Source organism: Eleutherodactylus coqui, chromosome 6, assembly GCF_035609145.1.
Source record: "Eleutherodactylus coqui strain aEleCoq1 chromosome 6, aEleCoq1.hap1, whole genome shotgun sequence".
NCBI lineage: Eukaryota > Metazoa > Chordata > Amphibia > Anura > Eleutherodactylidae > Eleutherodactylus > Eleutherodactylus coqui.
Genome location: NC_089842.1, coordinates 8,086,078 through 8,107,401, shown reverse-complemented (window position 1 = coordinate 8,107,401; position 21,324 = coordinate 8,086,078). Strand labels below are relative to the sequence as shown.

At 43.5% G+C, this 21,324-nt stretch overlaps 1 protein-coding gene across 1 annotated transcript in view; it reads left to right on the top strand.

Moving 5' to 3' along the window:
- ABCG4 (ATP binding cassette subfamily G member 4) overlaps positions 1-20,352 on the top strand; it is a 67,830-nt gene extending 47,478 nt beyond the window's left edge. Inside the window, exons 13-16 of the mRNA XM_066606121.1 lie at positions 1,897-1,997; positions 6,439-6,597; positions 13,465-13,583; positions 16,032-20,352. Coding sequence (XP_066462218.1) covers positions 1,897-1,997; positions 6,439-6,597; positions 13,465-13,583; positions 16,032-16,263 — 611 coding nt within the window. The 3' untranslated portion in view covers positions 16,264-20,352. The remainder of the gene's footprint in view (positions 1-1,896; positions 1,998-6,438; positions 6,598-13,464; positions 13,584-16,031) is intronic.
- The last annotated feature ends 972 nt before the right edge of the window (positions 20,353-21,324 follow it).

Here is a 21,324-nt window from a genome sequence, read left to right as displayed (position 1 = left end):
AAATAAAAAATAAATCTAAAAAATCTAATTAATTAAAATATCATATTATTAATCACGCACGATAAACTCCATCAGGAAAAAAAATACACAACGGCAGAATTTGCGCTTATTGGGTCCCTCCGTCTCCAAGAAAAATTGAATAAAAAGCTATTGAAAAATTTTCTGTTCTCCAATATGGTGCCAATACAAACTGCAGGTTGCCAGGCAAAAAATGAGACATCACACAGCACCACTGATGGAAAAATAAAAAAGTTAAATGGTGGTCAAAAGATGGCGGCAGAAACCCTTTTTTTTATATGGTGTGTTAAATGATACCATTGAAAACTGGAATTTCTCCTGCAAAAAGCAAGCTCACCCAAAAACAAAAAAAAATTATGATTTTTTTGAAAGTGGGAATACTGCAGAACGTGACCTGGATGCAGGCGCATCAATGACCTTTGGTCATGAAAGGGTTAAATAACTCTCTCGGAGTTACAGCAAAATCTGAGGGCCCTCAATCGTCTCCTTCTGGATAAAGCCATAGCGCCCATGCTCACCTGCTCCTCCTCACAGATATGCCGGGACACTTGGGTGCATTCTGTGGATTGGTAATAAATGCTCTTTTGTGAGAAAACCGCTTTAAGCTAGCCATAGTCATTAGAAAAGTCTGCCAAGTCTGGGAAAGTTTCATACAAATTTTATTCCCCAAGCTGATACCAAATACAAGAGAGTTCTAAACGTTAAAGTGAACCCGTCCCGTTAAACATGGTGTCTGATCTGTGGGCGGCATGTTATACAGCAGGAGGAGCCGGGCAGATTGATACATACTTTGTGAGGAGAATTCAGTAGAACTTGGGTTTTAATCCCTGCTCTTTCAATACTTAGGAGTCCAGTGGGCGGTCCTATCAGTGATTGACAGCTATCTCTGTAGGAACACTTACACAAGAAATGCTGTCAATCACTTACAGAACGGCCCGCTGGCCTCGGAAGTTGTTGCCACAGCATGATGCATTCTAAAAGCTCTCTTGCCATCCAATTGCCCCTATATGCCTCCCACCCAACCCTTCCCAGCCATTGTAAATGGACAAGAAGACCCCCTCAGTCTTATGACCAGTCTGTGCACTATAATCTAAAGTCTAAGTCAGGCCTGCACGACATACGGCCCACGGGCCACAAGTTGTCCATCAAAGTGTCAGTAGTCTGGGACACAATCATGGGCTTATTTTGCCCTTTGGGCATTGTTTTGGCTTGTGTTACAACATAGATTTGTATCATTACCAAACTTACCACACTGTTATGGTACCAGAACCAAGCTTATGACATAGATACAGTAACCACAGCTAGCAGGGATTTAAATCAACCAATTACATATTATCCCAACTATTTTCTCCCAGAACTGTATAGTAATCTGCTCAGCTCCTTCTGCTCTATAACATGATGCCAACAGATTGGACAGCACGTTTCATGTGACGGGATTCTTCAGCTGCTGATTGGTGGCTATGAAGAGACTTGATGGACAAAGCTGCTGACCGTTAGTATACAATATGAGCTCTTGCTGTAGGAGTTCCCTTTCTAGGGGCGCTTGTCCTTGAAGGACTCCCCAGGACTGATCTGTTCTCGGTGGTGTCAGCTCCATCAGCTCCATCAATGAACCAGCAGACTTTTCACTTCTGTCTATGACAAGCTATTTTGGACAACTTTTTGTTCACCCTTTTTTTACTCCCATTTTCCTCTTTTCCATCCTTATTATTGCTATAGCATCTACTGTTCACCTCCTATAATCCCTTACATTTATTTTCCATCCATTTCTTTCGGTCCACCACCCTCCCCTCTATGATTATTTCATCCTTTTTGAGTCTTTGGTTACTTTCTTGCTATTCGTCCTCTTCCACATCACTGTTTCTTCTTTATCCCTAGTTCCTCTGGAGATGTCAGTCTTTCTCAGAGAACACCTCAATTACTGGTACAGCCTAAAGGCCTATTATCTAGCCAAGACAATGGCAGACGTCCCTTTCCAGGTAAAGTCTCCGGATCTTTCTAGAACAATATTCATTGTGTACTGTAAGCCAGTGGAGCTCAAGGCAAATATATGATGGGATCTACTGACAAGCCAGTAGAGAAATAGGAAAGACTGAAAAGCAGGACCGTGTGTACTGGGTGCCTATGACTCGATGAATAATACATTGTACAGCTGATCTCTCTGTAGGTTTTACATACTCTGCATACAGCGCCGGCATTAGGTTAGATGGCACCCTGTGCAGAATGTTTTTTGGCACCCACCATAATATATAAAATTACTATATACAGTGGAAAATAAAAGTCCCCACACCCTTGTTAAAATGTTTGTATCATGTTAAGAAATCCGCCAAAGATCATTTTCGATTTATTTCCCCCTTCCATGTGACCCGTTATCTGTACAATTCCATTGGAAAACAAGCTGAAATCTTTTAGGGTGTGAAAAAAACCCTAAAATAAAGTGGTTGCATAAATCTGCACACCCTAAAACTAATACTTTGTTGATGTATCCTCTTGACTTTATGATAGCATTCAGTGTTTTTTGGGTCGGTGTCTATCAGCCTGGCACATCTTGACTTGGCAACCTTTGCCCACACTTCCTTGTTAAAGCGCTCTAAATCTGTCAGACTGTGAGGACATCTCGTGTGTAGCGCCCTCTTCAGGACACCCACAGATCTTCAATGGGATTCACGTCTGGGCTCGGGCTGGGCCATTCCAAAATTTTGATCTTCTGGTGAAGCCAATTGATTTGTCCGTCTGCTTTGGGTTGTTGTTGTGTTGAAAGGTGAAATTCTTCCTCATCTTCAGCTTTTTAGCCGAGGCCTGAAGGTTTTGGGCCATAATAGACTGATATTTGGAATTGTTCTTAATTCTCTCCCTCTTGACTAAAGCCCGAGTTCCATCAGCAGAATAGCCCCCCACATAATGCTGCTCCCACCATCCTCACTGTGGTCTGGGGGTCTTCTGGTGATGGCAGTATTGGCTTTACACCAAACATCTCTTATGGAATTCTGGCCAACAAGTTCCCCCTCGGTCTCATCAGACAGAACAAGTTCTCCACAGACTTCTGGCAGATTTGATGGAGATTCTGGCAAAACATGACCGGGCTTGGATGTTTTTGTTTACTAAAAAAGCCTTCTGTCTTGCCCCCCTTCCCACAGCTCAGACATATGAAGAACACAGGAGATGGTTGTCACATGACCACACAACCAGGACCTGGAAGAAACTCCTGCAGCTCCTTTAATGTTGCTGTCGGCCTTTTGGCCTCCCGGACCAAGTTTCTTCTGGTCTTTTTATTAATTTTTGAGGGACGTCCAGTTCTTGGTGAGGTCACTGCTAGGCCAAATGTAATCCACTTCTTGAGGACATCTTCACTGTGTTCCATGGTGTATGTAATGTCTTGGAGATGTCTTGGCCAGCTTCTCCTCACTGACACCTTCCAACAGTCAGACTCCCTTGATGTGCTGTAAGATCTTTACGGAAGATCTTTAAGAAAATGTTAGAAAAGTCCTCCTAGAAGAGCTGAACTTTCTACAGGAGATCAGTATCCCTGTAAATAATGGTCGCGGAGTGCTGACTACTAGTTATCAGGAAGTTCAATGCGATTGGATACTTCTGAACACAACCAGACCCCCGAATATAAGAGGGTGTGAACACTTATGCAAACACATTATTTTAGTTTTATTTTTCCACCCTAAAAAATTTCAGTTTGTTTTCCAATGGAATTGTAGAGATAATGGGTCATGGGAGAGGGAAGGGGGGAGAGAAATCTGAAATTATTGGATTGTTTAAAGGGGTTTTCCAGAGAGAATACTATTGATTACTTATTCCCAGGAGAGGTCATCCATAGTTGATCGGCTGGGGTTTGTTGCTCGGGACCCCGACCAATTATAATTAACTGAGAGGGTGCATGCTGTCAGTGCTGCAACTACACAGAGGTCAGAGCAGAAGCAGCGGAAGTCTCTGCGCCGACCTCTGTGCAGTGGCCAGTGCTTGTAAATGCAGGCACGACTCTCATTGAAATCATTGTGAGCTGTGCCTGCATTTACAAGCACCGGCCACTACACAGAGGTCGGCACGGAGTCTTTCGCTGCTTCAGCTCCAACCTCCATGTATTTGCGGCACTGCTTCAGCTGATTGGTCAGGTTCCTAAGTGACGGACCTCAGCTGATCAACTATTGATGATCTATCCCAAGGATATGTCATCAATAGTATTCTCCCTGGAAAACCCCTTTAACATGACAAAAACATAGACTTTTTATATCCACTGTATATTGAACGAATAAGCAGTCTGCCCAAGCAGAAATCAGCAAGATAGCATCATATCTAGACCAGAACAGCTCAGTGAAGAATTACAGTACCAGAACCAAGCACATACCATAGATAGACTACCAGAACCAAGCACAGTACACAAATACAGCAGCAGAACCAATCCCATTATATAAACAGCCCCAGAACAAAGCTTATAACATTAACACAGCCTCAGGACCAGCCTCAGTACATAAATACAGAACCAGAACTAATATCATACTATGAATACAGTACCAAAAAACAAGCTTAGTACATAAATACAGCACCAGAACCAAGCTCAGTAAGAAGATATAATCTAAATATACAATACAATATACCCCATAAAAACTAACCAAACTCAGAAATACAGCACAAACCAACCTCAATAAACAGATACAATGGCAGAATGAAGCTCATAACATAAATACGGCCCCAGAATCAGAATCAGATTTATTACTTGAATACAGTAGCTGTACTAAGCAATTATACTGCGTGGGGGGCCAATAGGATGCAAGGAGGAGAATAATTCATGTAGCTCCAAAATATGCTGTTGCATGGAGAAAGGAGACCATCTGCCCAGGCTGACCTTAAGGGGGGACAGCAGGGAGAGGCAGTTGCCCCCAGACTACATCTGCCTGATGCCCCTATAAGCTAGTTGCTAGCATCCTGTGTGACAGCAAGGGTTGCATGTAACTAAGGCCGGCCATGTATACATATATGTACAGGGACAGATCTAGGATTATATTCTGAATGGTCATAAAAAGCAGGTGATCAGCTGTGTTTAATCACACTGTAGACTATACTGCAAGAGTACACTGCTAATCAGAAGCAGCCGCAGACTCAAAAAAGTACAATTAAATCCAGTGACTCACAGGTAGCATCTTCTCTGATTACAGTTGTTCTCTTCTCCATCCAGCCCAGCCCAATATGTTAACTTCTTCCGACCGCTGCAAAGGTTTGTGCCCAGACATCTTTGGCCTCTCCCTTCTACTATCCATACTCAGCTTTTATAGCAAGACAAATAGATTCAGATCCCAGACCAAACCTCCAAAATAAACTTGGACCGGGGCTCCATTAGTAATATACCCCAGACCTGACCGTTAAATTAATTTTGACCCCAGACAATTACCTTTCCACATCTTTCACTGGTTCCCCTTTAGTTTCGGATGCCGATGTACAAGTGGTCCTAATGCTGCAGCAGGAAGCTGCATACACTGATGCATACTACATTGGTTTTAGGAACCAGAGCTCCTGCACCTGCAGCAGAAGGAGAACCTGGGAGCAAAGAGGATATTACCAACCATTATCGATTATAATGACAAGGACATCACAGAAAACAGCCAAATACTTACTGATACAAGAGGGCCGCCATATAAACCACTTATCCCCAACATGCAGACAGCCAGAATGCAGGTTAAACATGTGAGGACACCGATGAGCCACCACTCATAAACTCTCCTTATTTTGAGGTGGGGGTGGCTGTTTAGTGTTTATTCCTGTACAAAAGAGTAGCTACAGGGTGTCAAACCACGATACGTGTAGTGCACCATGCAGGATTACAAGGGCTTATTCAGACGTGCATATATCGGCCAGGTTTTCACGCCCAGCTAATATACGCTGTCCCTCTCTGCAGGGGGAGGAGGCGGGCTGGGCTGGGAGCAGTGCACTGAGCTCCCGTCCCCTCTCCGCCCCTCACCCCTCCCATTGCCTGGCATACCCTCTGATCAGCTGCTCTCTAGGCTGTTGTGCTCATGCACCTAGCTGACTTCTGCAGAAAGCAGACAGCTCCATTCCCACTGCAGTGGTCAGGTTTGGTATTGCAGCCCACTCGCTTCTATTGGAAGTTTGCCTGCAATACGATACCTGGTTGGTGGGAACAGATCTGTCTGCTTCTTCCAGAAATCATCTCCAAGTACGAGAGCATCAGCCTGGCAAACAACTGATCGGCGGGGGTTTCTGGATGGTGGATCCTGCCTATCTACTATCGCTGAAGATAGGTTATCAATAGCTTAAAGCCAGACAACCCCCTTTAAACATAATCATAAAGAATGCAAAAGTGATATTTTTTTGATGAGTATGAAGTAATTTATAGGCTACTTGTTTATTATCTAAGGCTCGTCTACGAACAGTGCTTTTTTACATGTGTTTCTCCAGGTAATCTGCCCTATAGCATATTGCAGCATTGTATACTGGATGACCGGTCAGCCCCCTGAGGCTACTCGTTTCCTCCTCTTTTCTGCTCTTGCTACTTCTACTGCTCTTGTTGCACAATCACTGGGGCTTCTAATTGGAGCAGCTTCCAACTCCTTACAGGTAAGTTCCATGTGTATTCTAGTTTTTCGCAGGTGCCTTGCAGAAAATATTGTGGTTCCATGGGGTTGCAATGGATTTGGTTTAGGGCTACAGCCATGTGCAGAGTCTGACGGATTCATTAATATTTAATATTCACCCTTTAATCCATGAGACTTTGTTCCAAGGAGCGCACAGATTGCTAACGCAGGAGTAACTTCCATTTGCCAAAGCTGAACTGAACAGACTGACACCAGAGTGCAGCGCCACACAGTGGTCACAGACACACGAGTTGAGATCATGGTTGGATGGGACTCAGAATAACCATGGGGGTGAGAAGGAAGTTAAGGTCAGAGGTGACGAGCATTGGAGAGGGAAGGACGCTACCCAGTAGAAGCACCGCAGCAGGGATCAGCAGGGAGAGCAGGATGGCGGCCTTGAAGTATGTAGGGCATGACAGCTCTGTATCGTTACCTGTTCTTTGGGTTAAAGGGGTTGTCCAGGGAAGAAAAAAAAATTGAAACAGGCCTAGAGTGGTGGACTAGCATAAAAAAGCCACACTCACCTTCCTGCTTCCCCATCACTCTCATTCTTCCAGTGCCCGGTCCCCATCTGGTCTTCACTACCTGCTTCACTGAGTCAATGATTACTTTACCAACACAAGGGACATGTGACCACCTGCAGCCAATCACTAGCTCACTTCAGCTGGTAATGAGCTGCAGCAGTAACATGTCCTGTTGTTGGGACATCATTGCTGTGCAGCAGGAAGCGTAGGACAGCGGGGATCGGGGAGCGGTGTTACCTAACCCAGAATGTCCAACTTCATGTAGAGCTTTCTTATTTATAATTGGAGCTGTTTGCTATTTCATTTTGCAGGTCTAATTTAGGGAGTAAATGATCAGAAACAGAAAAAAAGAAAAACTTTTTCCTAATTTTGGAGGACTTGTGTATAATACTCCCCTAATTCTCCCAGTGCATAGTAATGTCAAAAATGTGTAAATTGTATAATGTATGATGTCAGTATAGTTTGAGAAAAAGAAAACTATGTTATGTTTTTGTAATGGCATTGGCTGGACCCAAGATGGCAAAATTGGATGTACATAGTAATGTAGTATGTTTGGCTGAAAGAAGACAATGTCCACCTAGTTAAGCCTATTTACCCCCCCCCCCCCTTCCCCTTGTTGGTCAAGAGGAATAAAAAAAACAACAAGCCAATTTAGCTCATTTGGAGGAAAAAAATTCCTTCCTGACTCCATAATGGCAGCCAGAGTAATCCCTGGATCAGCATTTGAGATCAACAACCCCGCTGGTCACCTAATGTCTATATCCTGTAATATCGTAGCGCTCTAGAAAGACATCTAGTTTCTCTTAAACTCCTCTATGGATCCTGCCATCACCACGTCCTCAGGCAGAGAGTTCCACAGTCTAACTGCTCTTACAGTAAAGAACTCATTCTGTGTTGGTGATGAAACCTGCTTTCTTCTAGATGTAGTGGATGCCCTCCTGTTACCGAAGCAGTCCCTGTATTGTCCTCTCATGTATTTATACAGAGTTATTTGGTCGCTCCTTAGCCGTCTTTTTTCCAGGGTAAATAATCCCAGTTTTGGTGCCTCTCTGGGTATTCCAGTCCTCACATTGTGTTTATTAGTTTAGTTGCCCTTCTTTGAACCCCCTCAAGCTCTGCAACATCTTTCCTGAGCGCCGGTGACCAGAACTGTACGCAGTATTCCATGTGGGGCCTGACAAGTGCCTTATATACTGGGAGGATAATGTTCTCGTCCTTCACCCCTATACCTCTTTTACTGCACCCCAAGACTTTATTAGCTTTTGCAGCAGCTGACTGGCATTGGTTACTCCAGTTTAGTCTACAATCCACTAGTACCCCCAGGTCTTTTTCCATATCACTTTTCCCTAGCAGTACCCCATTTAGTGTATATTGGTGACATCCATTCTTGCTGCCCATGTGCAGAACCTTACATTTGTCAACATTGAACTTCATTTGCCATTTTTCTCCCCAAGTCCCCATCTTATCTCGGTCCGTTTGTAGCCGTACATTGTCCTCCGTTGTATTAATTATTTTGTATAATTTTGTGTCATCTGCAAATATTGATATTTTGCTGTGCAGCCCCTCTATCAGGTCGTTGATAAATATATTGAACAGAATGGGGCCTAATACTGAGCCCTGTGGCCCCCCACTAGCGACGGTGGCCCAATCAGAGTACGATGCATTTATTACCCCCCTCTGCTTTCTATCTCTGAGCCAGTTCTTTACCCAATTACACACGTTTTCACCCAATCCGAGCTGTCTCATTTTATATATCAGCCTATTATGCGGCACGGTGTCAAAGGCTTTAGAGAAATCCAGATATACGAGATCAATAGACTCTCCCAGGTCCAGCTTAGAGCTTACTTCATCGTAGAAGCTGATCAGATTGGTCTGACACGATCGACCCCTCATGAACCCATGCTGGTGAGGGGTTATACTATTGTTTTCCTTGAGGTATTCCAGGATGGTGTCTCTCAGAAACAGCTCAAATGTTTTTCCAATTATTGAAGTGAGACTTACCGGCCTGTAGTTACCAGGCTCATATTTGGACCCCTTTTGCATATTAGAACCCTTGGGTGTATTTCATCTGGACCCGGCGATTTATCGATTTTAATCGTCTTTGGAGCTCCTGTTCACAGACGATAGTGCATTGTGTTATCTGCGGCGATAATCCGCCCGTGAGTAACGCAGTGCACGCTTTCCATAGCGCTGCTATGGGAAGCGCAGCCCCCTGTCCACGAGCGGAGAATCATAGCAATTCTCCGCTCGTGGTACTCAAATCGCGGAATGCCGTGATTCTCCACAGTGAGCCTATCTATCAGATAGGCTCACCGCAGAGAATTGTCAGTTCTCTCCCCCGCTTCCTGGCAGCAGAATATCGCTATCGATATTCTGCCTCGCCCATGGACAGACAGCCTTAACCGGCCCTGCACTTCTTCCTGTGTTAGGTATGCAATATTTAGCCAGGGGTTCATTTTATTCCCCTGCATCTTGTGTGACATTACTTTTTCATTCATTTGAAAAGAAACTATTTAACAGATGTGCCTTCCCCCCATCGTCTTCTATGGTTTCTCCTGCATTATTTGTTGAAGGGCCAGTGATTTCAGTGCAAATCCTTTTACTGTTAATATAGTTGAAGAATAGTTTAGGGTTATTTTTGCTCTCTTTGGCAATCAGTCTTTCTGCCTCCTCCTCGACAGTTTTGATCTTTTCCTTACATCATTTTTTCCCTGTATGTTTTTAGCGCTTTTTCGCTACAGTCTTGTCAAGCCACATTGGTTTCCTTCTACTTGTAGTTCTTTTGTTCTTAATGTGTATGAACTGCTCACATGAGGTAATTAGGATGTTTTTGAACTTCTCCCATTTGTGGTCTCTACTGTTATGAGGATGTTGTCCCAATTAGTGTTACCGATAGAAGCGCTGAGCTGAATTTTGCTTTACTAAAGTTTTGTTTTTTTGTCGCTCCTCGATAAGGCTTCTTATTGAATGACAGCTGGAAAGTAATCATATTGTGGTCACTGTTTCCCAAGTGCACCTGCACCCCCGTGATTCTGTCTGGTTTGTTAGTTAATAGTAAGTCCAGAGTGGCCCTCCCTCTAGTGTGCTTCTGCACAAGTTGGGTAAGGTAGCTATCTTTAATTGGTTTCAAGAACTTATCACCCCTGTGAGATTTGCAGGTTTCGTCTTACCATATTATATCCAGATAATTAAATTCCCAATAATAATTACTTTATTGCGGTTTGACACATCTTCGATTTACCTTAATAATAAGATTTCAGTTTCTTCTGTTGCTTTTGGTGGCCTATCAAAAACCCCTATCAGTATTTTGTTATTTTTTTCTCCCTGTATTTCTACCCACAGAGATTCCACGCGTTCATCTCCTGCACCTATATCTTCCCGTAGCCTTGGCATTACGTAGGATTTAACATACAGACAAACGCCTCCCCCTTTCTGTTCCCCATGGTCTTTTCTGAAGAGATTGTAAACCTGTAAATTCACCGCCCAATTGCACTTCTCATCAAGCCATGTTTCAGTTATTCCCACTATATTGTAATTTTCATCAGTCATTCTCGCTTCAAGCTCACCCACTTTACCGATCAGACTTTTTGCATTCGTTGCCATACAATTTATACGGTTGTTGTTGTTCTTTATATTCATTGTGCTACTAATGGTACTATTAGCTGTTCTGTCAGTTCTAACTGTACTAACCCCACCCCCTGCTCGACCCTCATTCCCATTACTTGGTCCCAGGTTGCTATCCACAGTGTTTACCCCCTTGTTTTTCTTTTTGTCCTCCTCCCCAGTCCCTAGTTTAAACACTCCTCCAGCCTTCTAGCCATCCTCTCCCCCATCACAGCTGCACCCTCCCCATTAAGATTGAGCTCATCCCTATGGTAGAGCCTGTAGCAAAGTCAGCCCAGTTCTCCAGGTACCCAAACTCCTCCTTCTTACACCAACTCAGGAGCCACTTGTTTTCCTCCCTAAGATCCTGCTGCCTTTCTGTTGTGGCTTGTGGTACAGGTAGTATTTCCAAGAAAACTAAGTTGGAGGTCCTCGCCCTAAGCTTGGATCCTAGGTCCCTGAAATCGTTTTTGAGGACCCTCCATTGACCTATAATATGTTCATTGGTGCCAATGTGCACCATGACCCCTGGATCCTCACCAGCCCTTCACAGTAATCTGTCAATCCAATCCGCGATGTGTTGAACTCAAACGATCCCGGAACTTGTGGCAAATTGCCCTATCTATCCCCCTTATAATTGAATCCCCCACCAGTAGGACCTGTCTAACCTGCCCTAAGCTCCCCGTCCCCCTCTCACTGGAGCAGTCATCTCCCTGGCGTTCAGAGGGCATGTTGTGTTGCAGCGGACTTCATCTATAACAACTGCCTTTTCTGGATAATAACAGTGTCTTCCAGTACTCAGATACTGCCAGGATTTACAGTAGGATCAAATTATTTAACAACGAACAATCAAGATAACAATAATATAAAGCATTAGTACATAAAAAAAATGCAAGAATACAAACTCACCAATAGATGACAAGAACAGGGTGGGGATGGTAATCAGATGATGGTATAAGATATTGCGCAAATGGTGAGATGAACAGATATCTGACCTTATTGCTACCTGTCCCTAAGTCTTTCCCTAATCTCACCCTGACACTGACCCTAACACTAGCCACCACTGTCCCTAAATATGCCAAAATGATATCCCAAGTGGAAACCTTATTTGAAATACTCTCCCTGACAAACAATAAGCACTAAGACTCAGAGACAAGAAAACCAAATTGAGCAGAGCTGAACAAACTAGCAAGACAAAAGACAAATAAAACAGGGAAAGCATAAACAAACTACAAGGCTAAGTACCCTTCTACAAGGGATGATTGTTGGGCATTTCACACAGGAGAGATGATCATTCAGTTACTGTAACCATAGCTCACTTCTGCAACCATTTGCAATAAACAGATCATTTATAGATGAACAACAGCTTGTTTACATCGGCCGATCGTGGTTCAGTTTTTATCCCTGTCAAAACTGAATTATGGACAATAAGTGAACAAATTATCATTTGTTATTCATTCACTGGCAGCATTTACAAGGAATGATTATTCTTCAAATTCCCGCGATCCAGCGAGAATCTGAACAATTATTGGTCCATGTGAAAGGGCCCTTAGAAGCAGGAGCTGGACCAGAAGTAAACACAGGAATGAAATTACTATGACAAGAAACAAATCAAGACTAGGAACAAAGTACTAGAAGCATACATGTAATATTGGATTTAAACAGATATAGCTTATGCTATAACCAGCAACACATGCAGAAGCCAAGAACATTTAAAGAAAGGTTAACCAATTAGGAAATCTTCTCTAGACAACCATAGCTGCAGCACTGTGGTCAAGTGACCCACTGTAATCGATAGCAACTGCCTCAACGACAAACTAGTAGACGAGACATAACAATACAGCAGTGCACAGTGTCTTCAAATTCAGCATGTAAATCAATGGGTTTCTGGTACATGGATCATGCCGTTAGTGAAAATTTTACGTGGTATAGGCTGGAAGTCATTTATGTATAAGTAATAGATGTGGTGACATGACCGAGAAGGAAGCAGACGACAAAGGTAAAGATGATTGAAAGAGTGGGGAAACATAAGGAAAGGGCGGAATGCAGAACCCTCCCATTACAAGGAGGTCATATTTGATTGTCACTTATGCATCAGAATGAATACTAGAGAGTTTATTCTTTTTCATGATGTATCTCTAAAGACCATTTAACATGCAACAATTATCACTCAAAATTCATTCAAACTGCCGAAAGTGAGCGATAATCATTACATGTAAACGCAGGCAGTCATGCACAATTCGTTCACTTGTCGTTTAACGCTGGTTTTTAGGCAGCATAAAAATAGTCCCCAGGCTGTTCTAAATTCGCTCCATTTGAATGGAAATCATTCAGTATTTTGAGTGGCTTTAAGACTAAACAACATACTCATTGTATATGCCTTGCATACACAATGAGTATATTGTTTACTCTGCAGGGAGATGACAATAGAATCCTGCAGGCCTGATAATCCCTCGCATAAACACATGTCGACCTGAGCAAACAACTAGTTCTCTTTCTGCAAAGTTTACTTTAGCTAATGAGGGAAATATAGCCATTATCTCTACGTGTAATGTTATGCAAAAACTTTGTTAATTCGTTCAGTCGTTTAGCAATTTAAGCGATTATCTTTGTGTGTAAAAGGGCCTTAACAGTACAAAGAAACTGCTGTCAAATTATTTCCAAATCTGCTGCTTAACGAAGTGTATAATTATACTGAATAACATATTTTCTCTTTCTCTAAGGTTGCGACCTTCGTGGGCCCCGTTACAGCAATACCGGTGTTACTATTCTCAGGCTTCTTTGTCAGCTTTAAAACCATTCCAACATATCTGCAGTGGAGTTCATACGTCTCATATGTCAGGTCAGAATGGGCAGAAAGGATATGACCACCATATTATTATATTTTATATCTTTGACTATACTATATAAGAATATTACTGAATGCCACAACCACGTTGTAAAGCCCAGCAGCCATTATTCTCTGCATTGCTTCTGACTAGGAACCCTACTTCTCCATGTATATACACACAACTAAACTTTCCCCATGGCTAAAGTTGTGTACTACCCGGCATATCTGAGGAAGAGGCACTAGCATCAAAATGCGTCATATTTACTGGTTTTCAGAGAAGTTGGGTTTTATTCCTTGCCCTCCTATTTTCCTACCCAAAAAGGTTGCGTTGAACCCCAGTGTTTTTGCATTAGTCTTCTAACTCTGTATCGCACTTACTTTCCCTTGGTGAGGCATCCTCCTGGGGTGGTGGCATCTTGACTACCTCTGTTTCTTAATCACCTACCTGTAAACTACAGAGCATACATTGCCGGTAGCCCGCCATAGGAAACCAGATAGCAGTGTCCCATCGTTTTGCCCTTCACACTCAAGTACTGCAACACAGCCCTATCGCTCACATACAATCATTGACTATTTACTTACCCTTAGTCAAGGGGGCTGTGCCAAGATGCACAAACCCTGTGAGACTGCAGGTCATGGGCAATCAGCTGATCGCCCCAAGTCCCACTCTTGGTGCCTTCAACACAAAGCTAGGGAAGCCATACCTAGATTGATATTTCTGCTGCAGGGGTAATGCAGTATTACAGGACAGCCATTAACATGAATGGCCATCTTGAAGTAAGAGGATAGGAGAAGGTCCGCCAGGACAGAACAAAAAGCGGGATGTCAAGGGGACCCCACTCTGATAGGGCATATGTACAAGGGATGGCATCTTGATTCTACAATTCTTTTAACTACTCATAATTAATCAATGACAGTATTAGGCTACATTCACACGGGCGAGCGCGATATCGGGCCAAGTATCGCGCATGTCAATATGCAATTTTCATTCAAAACCGCCTCGCATTCCTTCTATGAAATTGCAATCCTCCGGCTTGTGTGAATAAGCCCGTAAATGGGTTTTCCAGGCAAAATACTATTAATGACCTAATCTTGGGATAGGTCATCAACAGTTGATCGGCTGGGATCTGCCACTCACGACCCTGGTAGATCAGCTGACAGTGCTGCAAATACACAGGGCTCGGAGCGGGGCCCCTGCTCTTACCCGTGTGCAAGGGCCGGCGCTTGTTTCTGCAGGTTGCGGTTTCACTGAAATCAGTGGGAGATACGCCTGCAGTTACAGGTGCCGGCCACTATGCAGGGGTAAGAGCAGGGGCTTCCGCTCCGACCCCTGTGTATTTACGGTGCTGTCAGCGGGCGGCTAATCAGCTGACTGGCCGGGGGCCTGTGTGGTGGATTCCAGTCGTTCAACTATTTACTAATTTCCCATGAAGGACCCCTTTTAGGTTCTCTATAATGCTGTGACTTACAGACTCAAGCGATACTTGTTCATGTTATTATGACATTACTTTTCATGTGTGATACAGTTGCTAAAAGTTTTCTGTTTGGATATTGCCATAAGACCCCTTTAGTTTCCAGTATCCAATACACTAAATGGCCCCTTTATTAGAGCCCCTGACCCTTTCACAATTGGGGCTTCCCTGTATGGGGATTAGAGCCGTGACCCCGGAGTGCAGCATAAAATCACATGAAGAGTTTTCTATGGCCCAGTTTCAGTGTGAATCCACGTAAGGCTGCGTTCACACGTGGTGGCAATGCTGCGGATCTTCTGCAGCGGAAAATTCCACATCAAGATCTGCAGCATTTCTGCACCAAAGACGATGATCAAGGAAAAACATCCAGGGAAAGGGGATCCTGTGGATCCAAACAGCTCGTCACCAAAAGGGGTCAGAGGAGGATGTCAGGAATCATTTTGCCCAATGGGCACTGCGCAGTCAAGCAAATTGCAGTTGAATACAACACTGGTGTTCAAACTAACATATCCTCAGTGTTCCTTAGCGTGGAGGGCCTATAACAGCAGACAGCCTGTCCAAGCGCCATTGTGTCTAAGAGAAACAGGAAGGTGAAACTCCTAGAGATAAAGAGTGCAAAAATTGAATTGCTGATCAGTCGAAAGTCAGAAGACCCAGATTTCTGTTGCACTGTGCTGATTGGAATGCTAAAATTTGGCACAAGCAGCATGAATTGGTGACCCCTTCTGTCAGCTGGTCAGAACATATCAGTTCCTCAATCTTATTTGTAAAACCCCAAAAGTCTCCCTGTCCGCAGGGGCCAATATTCCTGCAGAATGATTTCATCACCCCGTGGAATCTACACCATAATGAATTGCTGCAGTTCTGAAGGCCTAAAGAGGTCCAATGGGCTACTAGATGGGGGCTCTGATGAAGGGGCCATTCATATCTTGTACTTAACATCTTGGATACGATTGTGTTTAAAGTTATTTTTGGTCTTGCCCTACAGGTATGGGTTTGAAGGAGTCATCCTGACTATCTATGGCATGGACCGTGCTAAATTACAGTGCAATGAAGAACCATGCCACCATCCATTCCAAGATCCTCATCGAGTCCTACAAGAACTTGATGTCGAGGATGCAAAACTTTACATTGACTTTCTTGTGCTGGGAGGTTTCTTTGTTGGACTTCGCCTCCTGGCATACCTTGTGCTACGCTACCGTGTTAAATCTGAGCGGTAGATGGCTGTCAAGGACATTTCTTTCAGGACAGTTATTCTAAATATGATCTATGGTACAAGGAGATACATTTACAGACAGTCTTCTATGAGTTCTCCACATCTAAATTTGCCGTCATTGTTTCCCCTTCACTGTGTGTTGTTTACATCAACCATGCCGAGACCACGAGGGAAAGATGTTCTGCTCAGAAGATTGTCATTTGAGCATGTTTACTATAAAGCATGAAAGACCCCTCAACGTGAGACAGGGCAACCTCCAAATAAGTGTGGTATCATTTCTTTTTTAGCTGCTGGAGAAAACCACATGTTGCTCTACAAAGTAACACTGGAACTGTCCAAACTGTTACATTTTATTGCATGTAACATTGTGTATCAAATACGTTACCTACAATTCTGCACCTCATCTTCATGGCAGATAATCAACCAGAATTTCCATTACATTCCCCTCTTTGCATAGCCAAGTTCTCCCACTTTTCCGTCACCCTTTATTACACTCATGTCAATTTTTTTAAATCTACATAAAATGCATGAATGTCTCGACAACTATCTCTCCACATGTACTCATAGGATATAATGCAACCTCCTCATCACATATTAGATATACGGTGTAGGCAAAACATGGTAGAATACCATTCCAGGAGCAATATAAACGGGGATGAATAATTTCATCTTTTGTTGTTGTCCTTTTAAACATGGAGTCTATTCTGTCAGGATGGAAGAGGAGTTACTAAACGGCTCGCCTGCATTGTAGGACGTCTGTCACCTGGATGTAGCAGCCCAAAGTAATCCTATCATAAGATATGGGGCCAAGAGATGAAACTTACAGGGGTATTCCAGGACTGTAAAGGAAAGGCGTCATCAGAATATGACCTATTATAGAAATCCCATTTTTGTGTTAAAAAAAACAAATCCTGCATTTTTTCCACAATGACCACAGAGCCTGATAGTAGTCTGTCACTTCCTGATCTGTAGAGAAGGCTTCAAACCAAATATCTCATTATTATCACAGGCAGGATTACACTGAGAGGTGACACCTATATATGGATAACACAGGATTCACAATAGGTGATGTCACAGCTCACCTCCTCCCCTCCCTGTACAATGACCTTTGCACAGGTCACAAATTGTGTCCAGACCAGTCTCCATACTAGTCACTGGTTAAAGTCCTGTTAACTACTGATGCCTTAGCCTCAAGGGTGTGTCATTTAGAGGGTTAAAAATTATTTTTTTGGTAATAGGGAATCTAAAATTATGTTTTCTAATGCCAAAAATTCAAATCCGCTGTTATTTTTTTCATGGGCCAATACTTAGCTAAGTAAATCGGCATTTGAACAAAAGCAATAGTCACTACTTTCACAAAACAGTGTACGGGGTGATTCCAAATGATCCCCCTGATGTGAAACCCTCATAAATCCCGTTTTACATCACTCAAATACAGAAATTTTATACAAATGGAAACAAAATACCAAAAAGTTTCATTTAGCAAAACTGTCTAACAGTAAGACACACTTGTTGCCTGCAGCAACCAATCACAGAGTAGATCTAATTTCTCAAGCTGCTGCGGTAAGATGAAAGCTGCGCTGTGATTGGTTGCTATGGACAACAAGGACCAACTTATTGTTAGATGGTTTTACTAAATGAGGTCCAAAAAGTTTTATTTTGCCATGGTCATCACTAGGAAATATGGCTGCCAACGAAGACGGGATACTTGATTTTCACGTCTAACAATCTCTAGTGTTCAACGTAATTTCTTAACAAAGTCCGGTGACGCTCTGCCCAACGGGCGCAGAATTTGTAGGTGGTCCTCCAATTTTAAGGAAAAAGGCTGCATCTGTAAGCAAAAATCACCCATCCGTCCACCAGTAAACGTGAAAACAGTGGAGCGCCCATGTAAGTTTCACCTGAGGTCCTCAGAAATCCACAGTCGGAGCAAGTGTAGACTTGGACTTCCCGCCACCGACTATTACCGATGGTAATTATTACCTGCCATGAAAGCGGACAACAAAGCGCGGCGACGTTCTTGGAGTCTTTAGTGTTTAGTGATGAAGCCGCCTTCCAGCTTTCGGGCAACAAATGCAATGTCAGAATGTAAGGGACGGGAAACCACCCGGGAAACCCACCCGTCCACGTGGAGCGTATGTGCGAGTTTTAGATACGTTAGCATACATATTATCATAAGAGGCGTATCATTTGTATAAGAGCTCACAGGTTAATCGGAAATTGCATAATAACGTAAAAAACAAAGTCACATGCTCATTTACCAAACAAGACCAAATTACATAAATTTACCAAACCCATTTTTGAAAAATTCCGGTCAAGCTGCAACTTTTTAGCCCTCCTCATTTTTGAATTTTGACACACCCTAACAGGTCCTCAGTAGTTGACAGGGTCCCGCTGTTCGGAGGACCTCCGTCGACCAGATGATCACATTGGCATCAGTGGTCAGTGCCAGAAGTGTAATAGCCAGTTTCACTCCCATTCCAATATATGGGAGCACCGTCTCATATTACATTGTGGTCAGGGCCGGATGTGTGGTCCTTACGACAGTGAGAAGCCGCGGGTATAACAGGAGGCTGCGTTCTCATTGATTGCAATTGGAGTGAAGTCAGCTATTACACTTCCTTTGCTGACCACTGATGATGATGTATTTGCCGATTTACTGACAGCAGGCTGAACAATCAGCTGATCGGCGAGGATCGTGAGCAGCCGGACGGCATTAATTAGCTTGACGACCTATTGTAAGGATAGATCATCTGTAGTTAAAGTCCTGGAGTACCGCTTTAAGACGCTTTACACGGCCCAATTATTGGGCATAAACTTTCCTCCAATCGATTCACTAGCAAATATTCGTTCATTTGGCTGATCGTTGATTTTCAGCAAGCATAAAAATGCTGACTGATCGCTTTAAATGCCCCCGTGTGAGCAGGAAGCTATACAGCTGGCCTAAGCAATGATCGTTATAATGCTAATTTGTTCCTGAAGCAGTGATTCTCTGCTCATGTACACAGAAGTAAACAAGTGCCGATTGACATGTTTGTTGATTGCTCTCCAATTACATTGGGCTGAGAATCAACCTATGTAAAAGGACCTTAAGTGTCCCCTTATTTTGTTCTATCACGCCCATCATGATGTTGATTGACGTTTCCAGCTCTTTGCTCCCCAGATAGGCTATGCCTGCGCTTCACTTGGGGCTTCAGTGCATGTGCATGACATCACATGAAAGTATGTCACTGCGCATGCGCCAAATCCCCAAGTGCAGTGCAGGCGCAGTCTATCAACATTATAATGGGGGTGTTTGACACAGAGGGAGGACACAGCGGGAATGAGTTTGGAAGATGAACCGCCCATCGGATGGTTAAACCACAATGAGCATTCTGAGTGGAAAACGCAGAGAAGGAAACGCTTCTGGATTGGAGTATCTGTGGAACAAAGTAAAGGTGCAGGTATGTTCACCTGTAAGCTCCGCATCTTATGATAGGATCACTCTAGACAGTGAGGTTCAGGGAACAGACTTCCTTAAAGGGGTCCGTCAGAGTCAAATATCTCCTAAGACAATTCTTTCTTCTTGCTTCGGACCAAACCAATACATTCCTGTTCTGACTGCTGCTATCGGATGTCTTTACACTGGTATAAACAGGACAATCTTGCAAGGCTACTGCTGTTACTTCTTAGTACACATCCTCGTCATCTTCACGCCGCTGACCACAATCAACCTCTAAGTGGAGCGAGAAGATGAAATATTTTACTTATGAATGCTTCCATTTTCTCTAGATTTCTGACGTACGCCGATAACTTTCTTTATGCTAATGTGTTTATTCTCCGGTTACGACTCCACCGTTGTAGGATGTTAGCGAGGCCGGCCGTAGGACGTTCCACACAGTATCAGATACAAATGCTATAAAGAACCCGAAATGAGGAGTTTGTGCCAAGGATAAGGAGGAAGACGCCGACAGTAGATGCAAGTAAGCAGACTGATTGTAGCAGATTGTGCTGCTGTACGACTGTGAAGAACCTGAAGAGCTCATCCTGTGGATGCGTTCTTCATGGCCAATGAGGTGTTTTTCAGAGAGCACTCGCCCTCTTTGCTGCTCAAGAAGGATTTAAAAGTACCTTTTAATGTATTAAATAAAATTATATCAATATACTAATGACTTCTCGTTATGTTTTGGTTTTTAATACCATGGAAAAATCCAAATGAGGATTACCATAAACCACATATGTCACTTGCTAATTATCTGTTTTGAACAGCAGGTGCCTATGAGATGCAAGAACTAAAAATTAAAGGTTTTGCCTGGTGGATCGATTGAAGTCTGCCACACAAGACCCCCACTGCTTAACTGTTCACTGAGGCCGCGTGTTCATGCATTGAGCTGACTTCTGCAGGACGTGGACAGCTATGTTCTTACTGCAGTGGCCAGGCTTGGTATTGTAGGCAAAATTCCCATTCATTTTATTCGGAAATTTACCTGTAATACCAGTCCGGGCCACTCCCATGAGAATGGAGCTGTCTGCTTCCTGCAGAAATCAGCTCTGTGCATGAGTGTACTGACCCAATGAACAGCTAACCCTGGGCAGCGGACCCTTATTGATTCGCTTTAGATGACCTGTCCTGAGGATGGGCCATAAATAGTCGGACAACCCCTTTAAAAAGATGTGGTTCTGCTTTTCCCACTACACCAGCCTACGTACTTTACCAAAGCATTCCAAGTCCTGCAGCGCCACTTAGCATCTCGGTACTTCAGTTCCTCTAAGTTGTCTGGGATTTTAAGCCGGATCTGATCCTCCAATGCAGCTGTCAACGAGCCCTAAAAAGGAACATAAGGGGCAGGTGGTTGGCAGATGCCCAGGGGATCGTATGGTTTACTAGTCAAGCCGACACCAGTCAGGCACAAAAGGATTAAAGGAGTATTCCCATCCTATAAAGTAGTGGCTGATCCCAAGGATATGCCTTTGGGACCCCCACTAGTCCTGAAAATGAAGGGGCCACAGTGCTGATTTAGTGCCACATCCCCTCCTATGTTTTGCATGCACAGCAGTGCTCCGGCCACCTAGCTAACAAGGGATT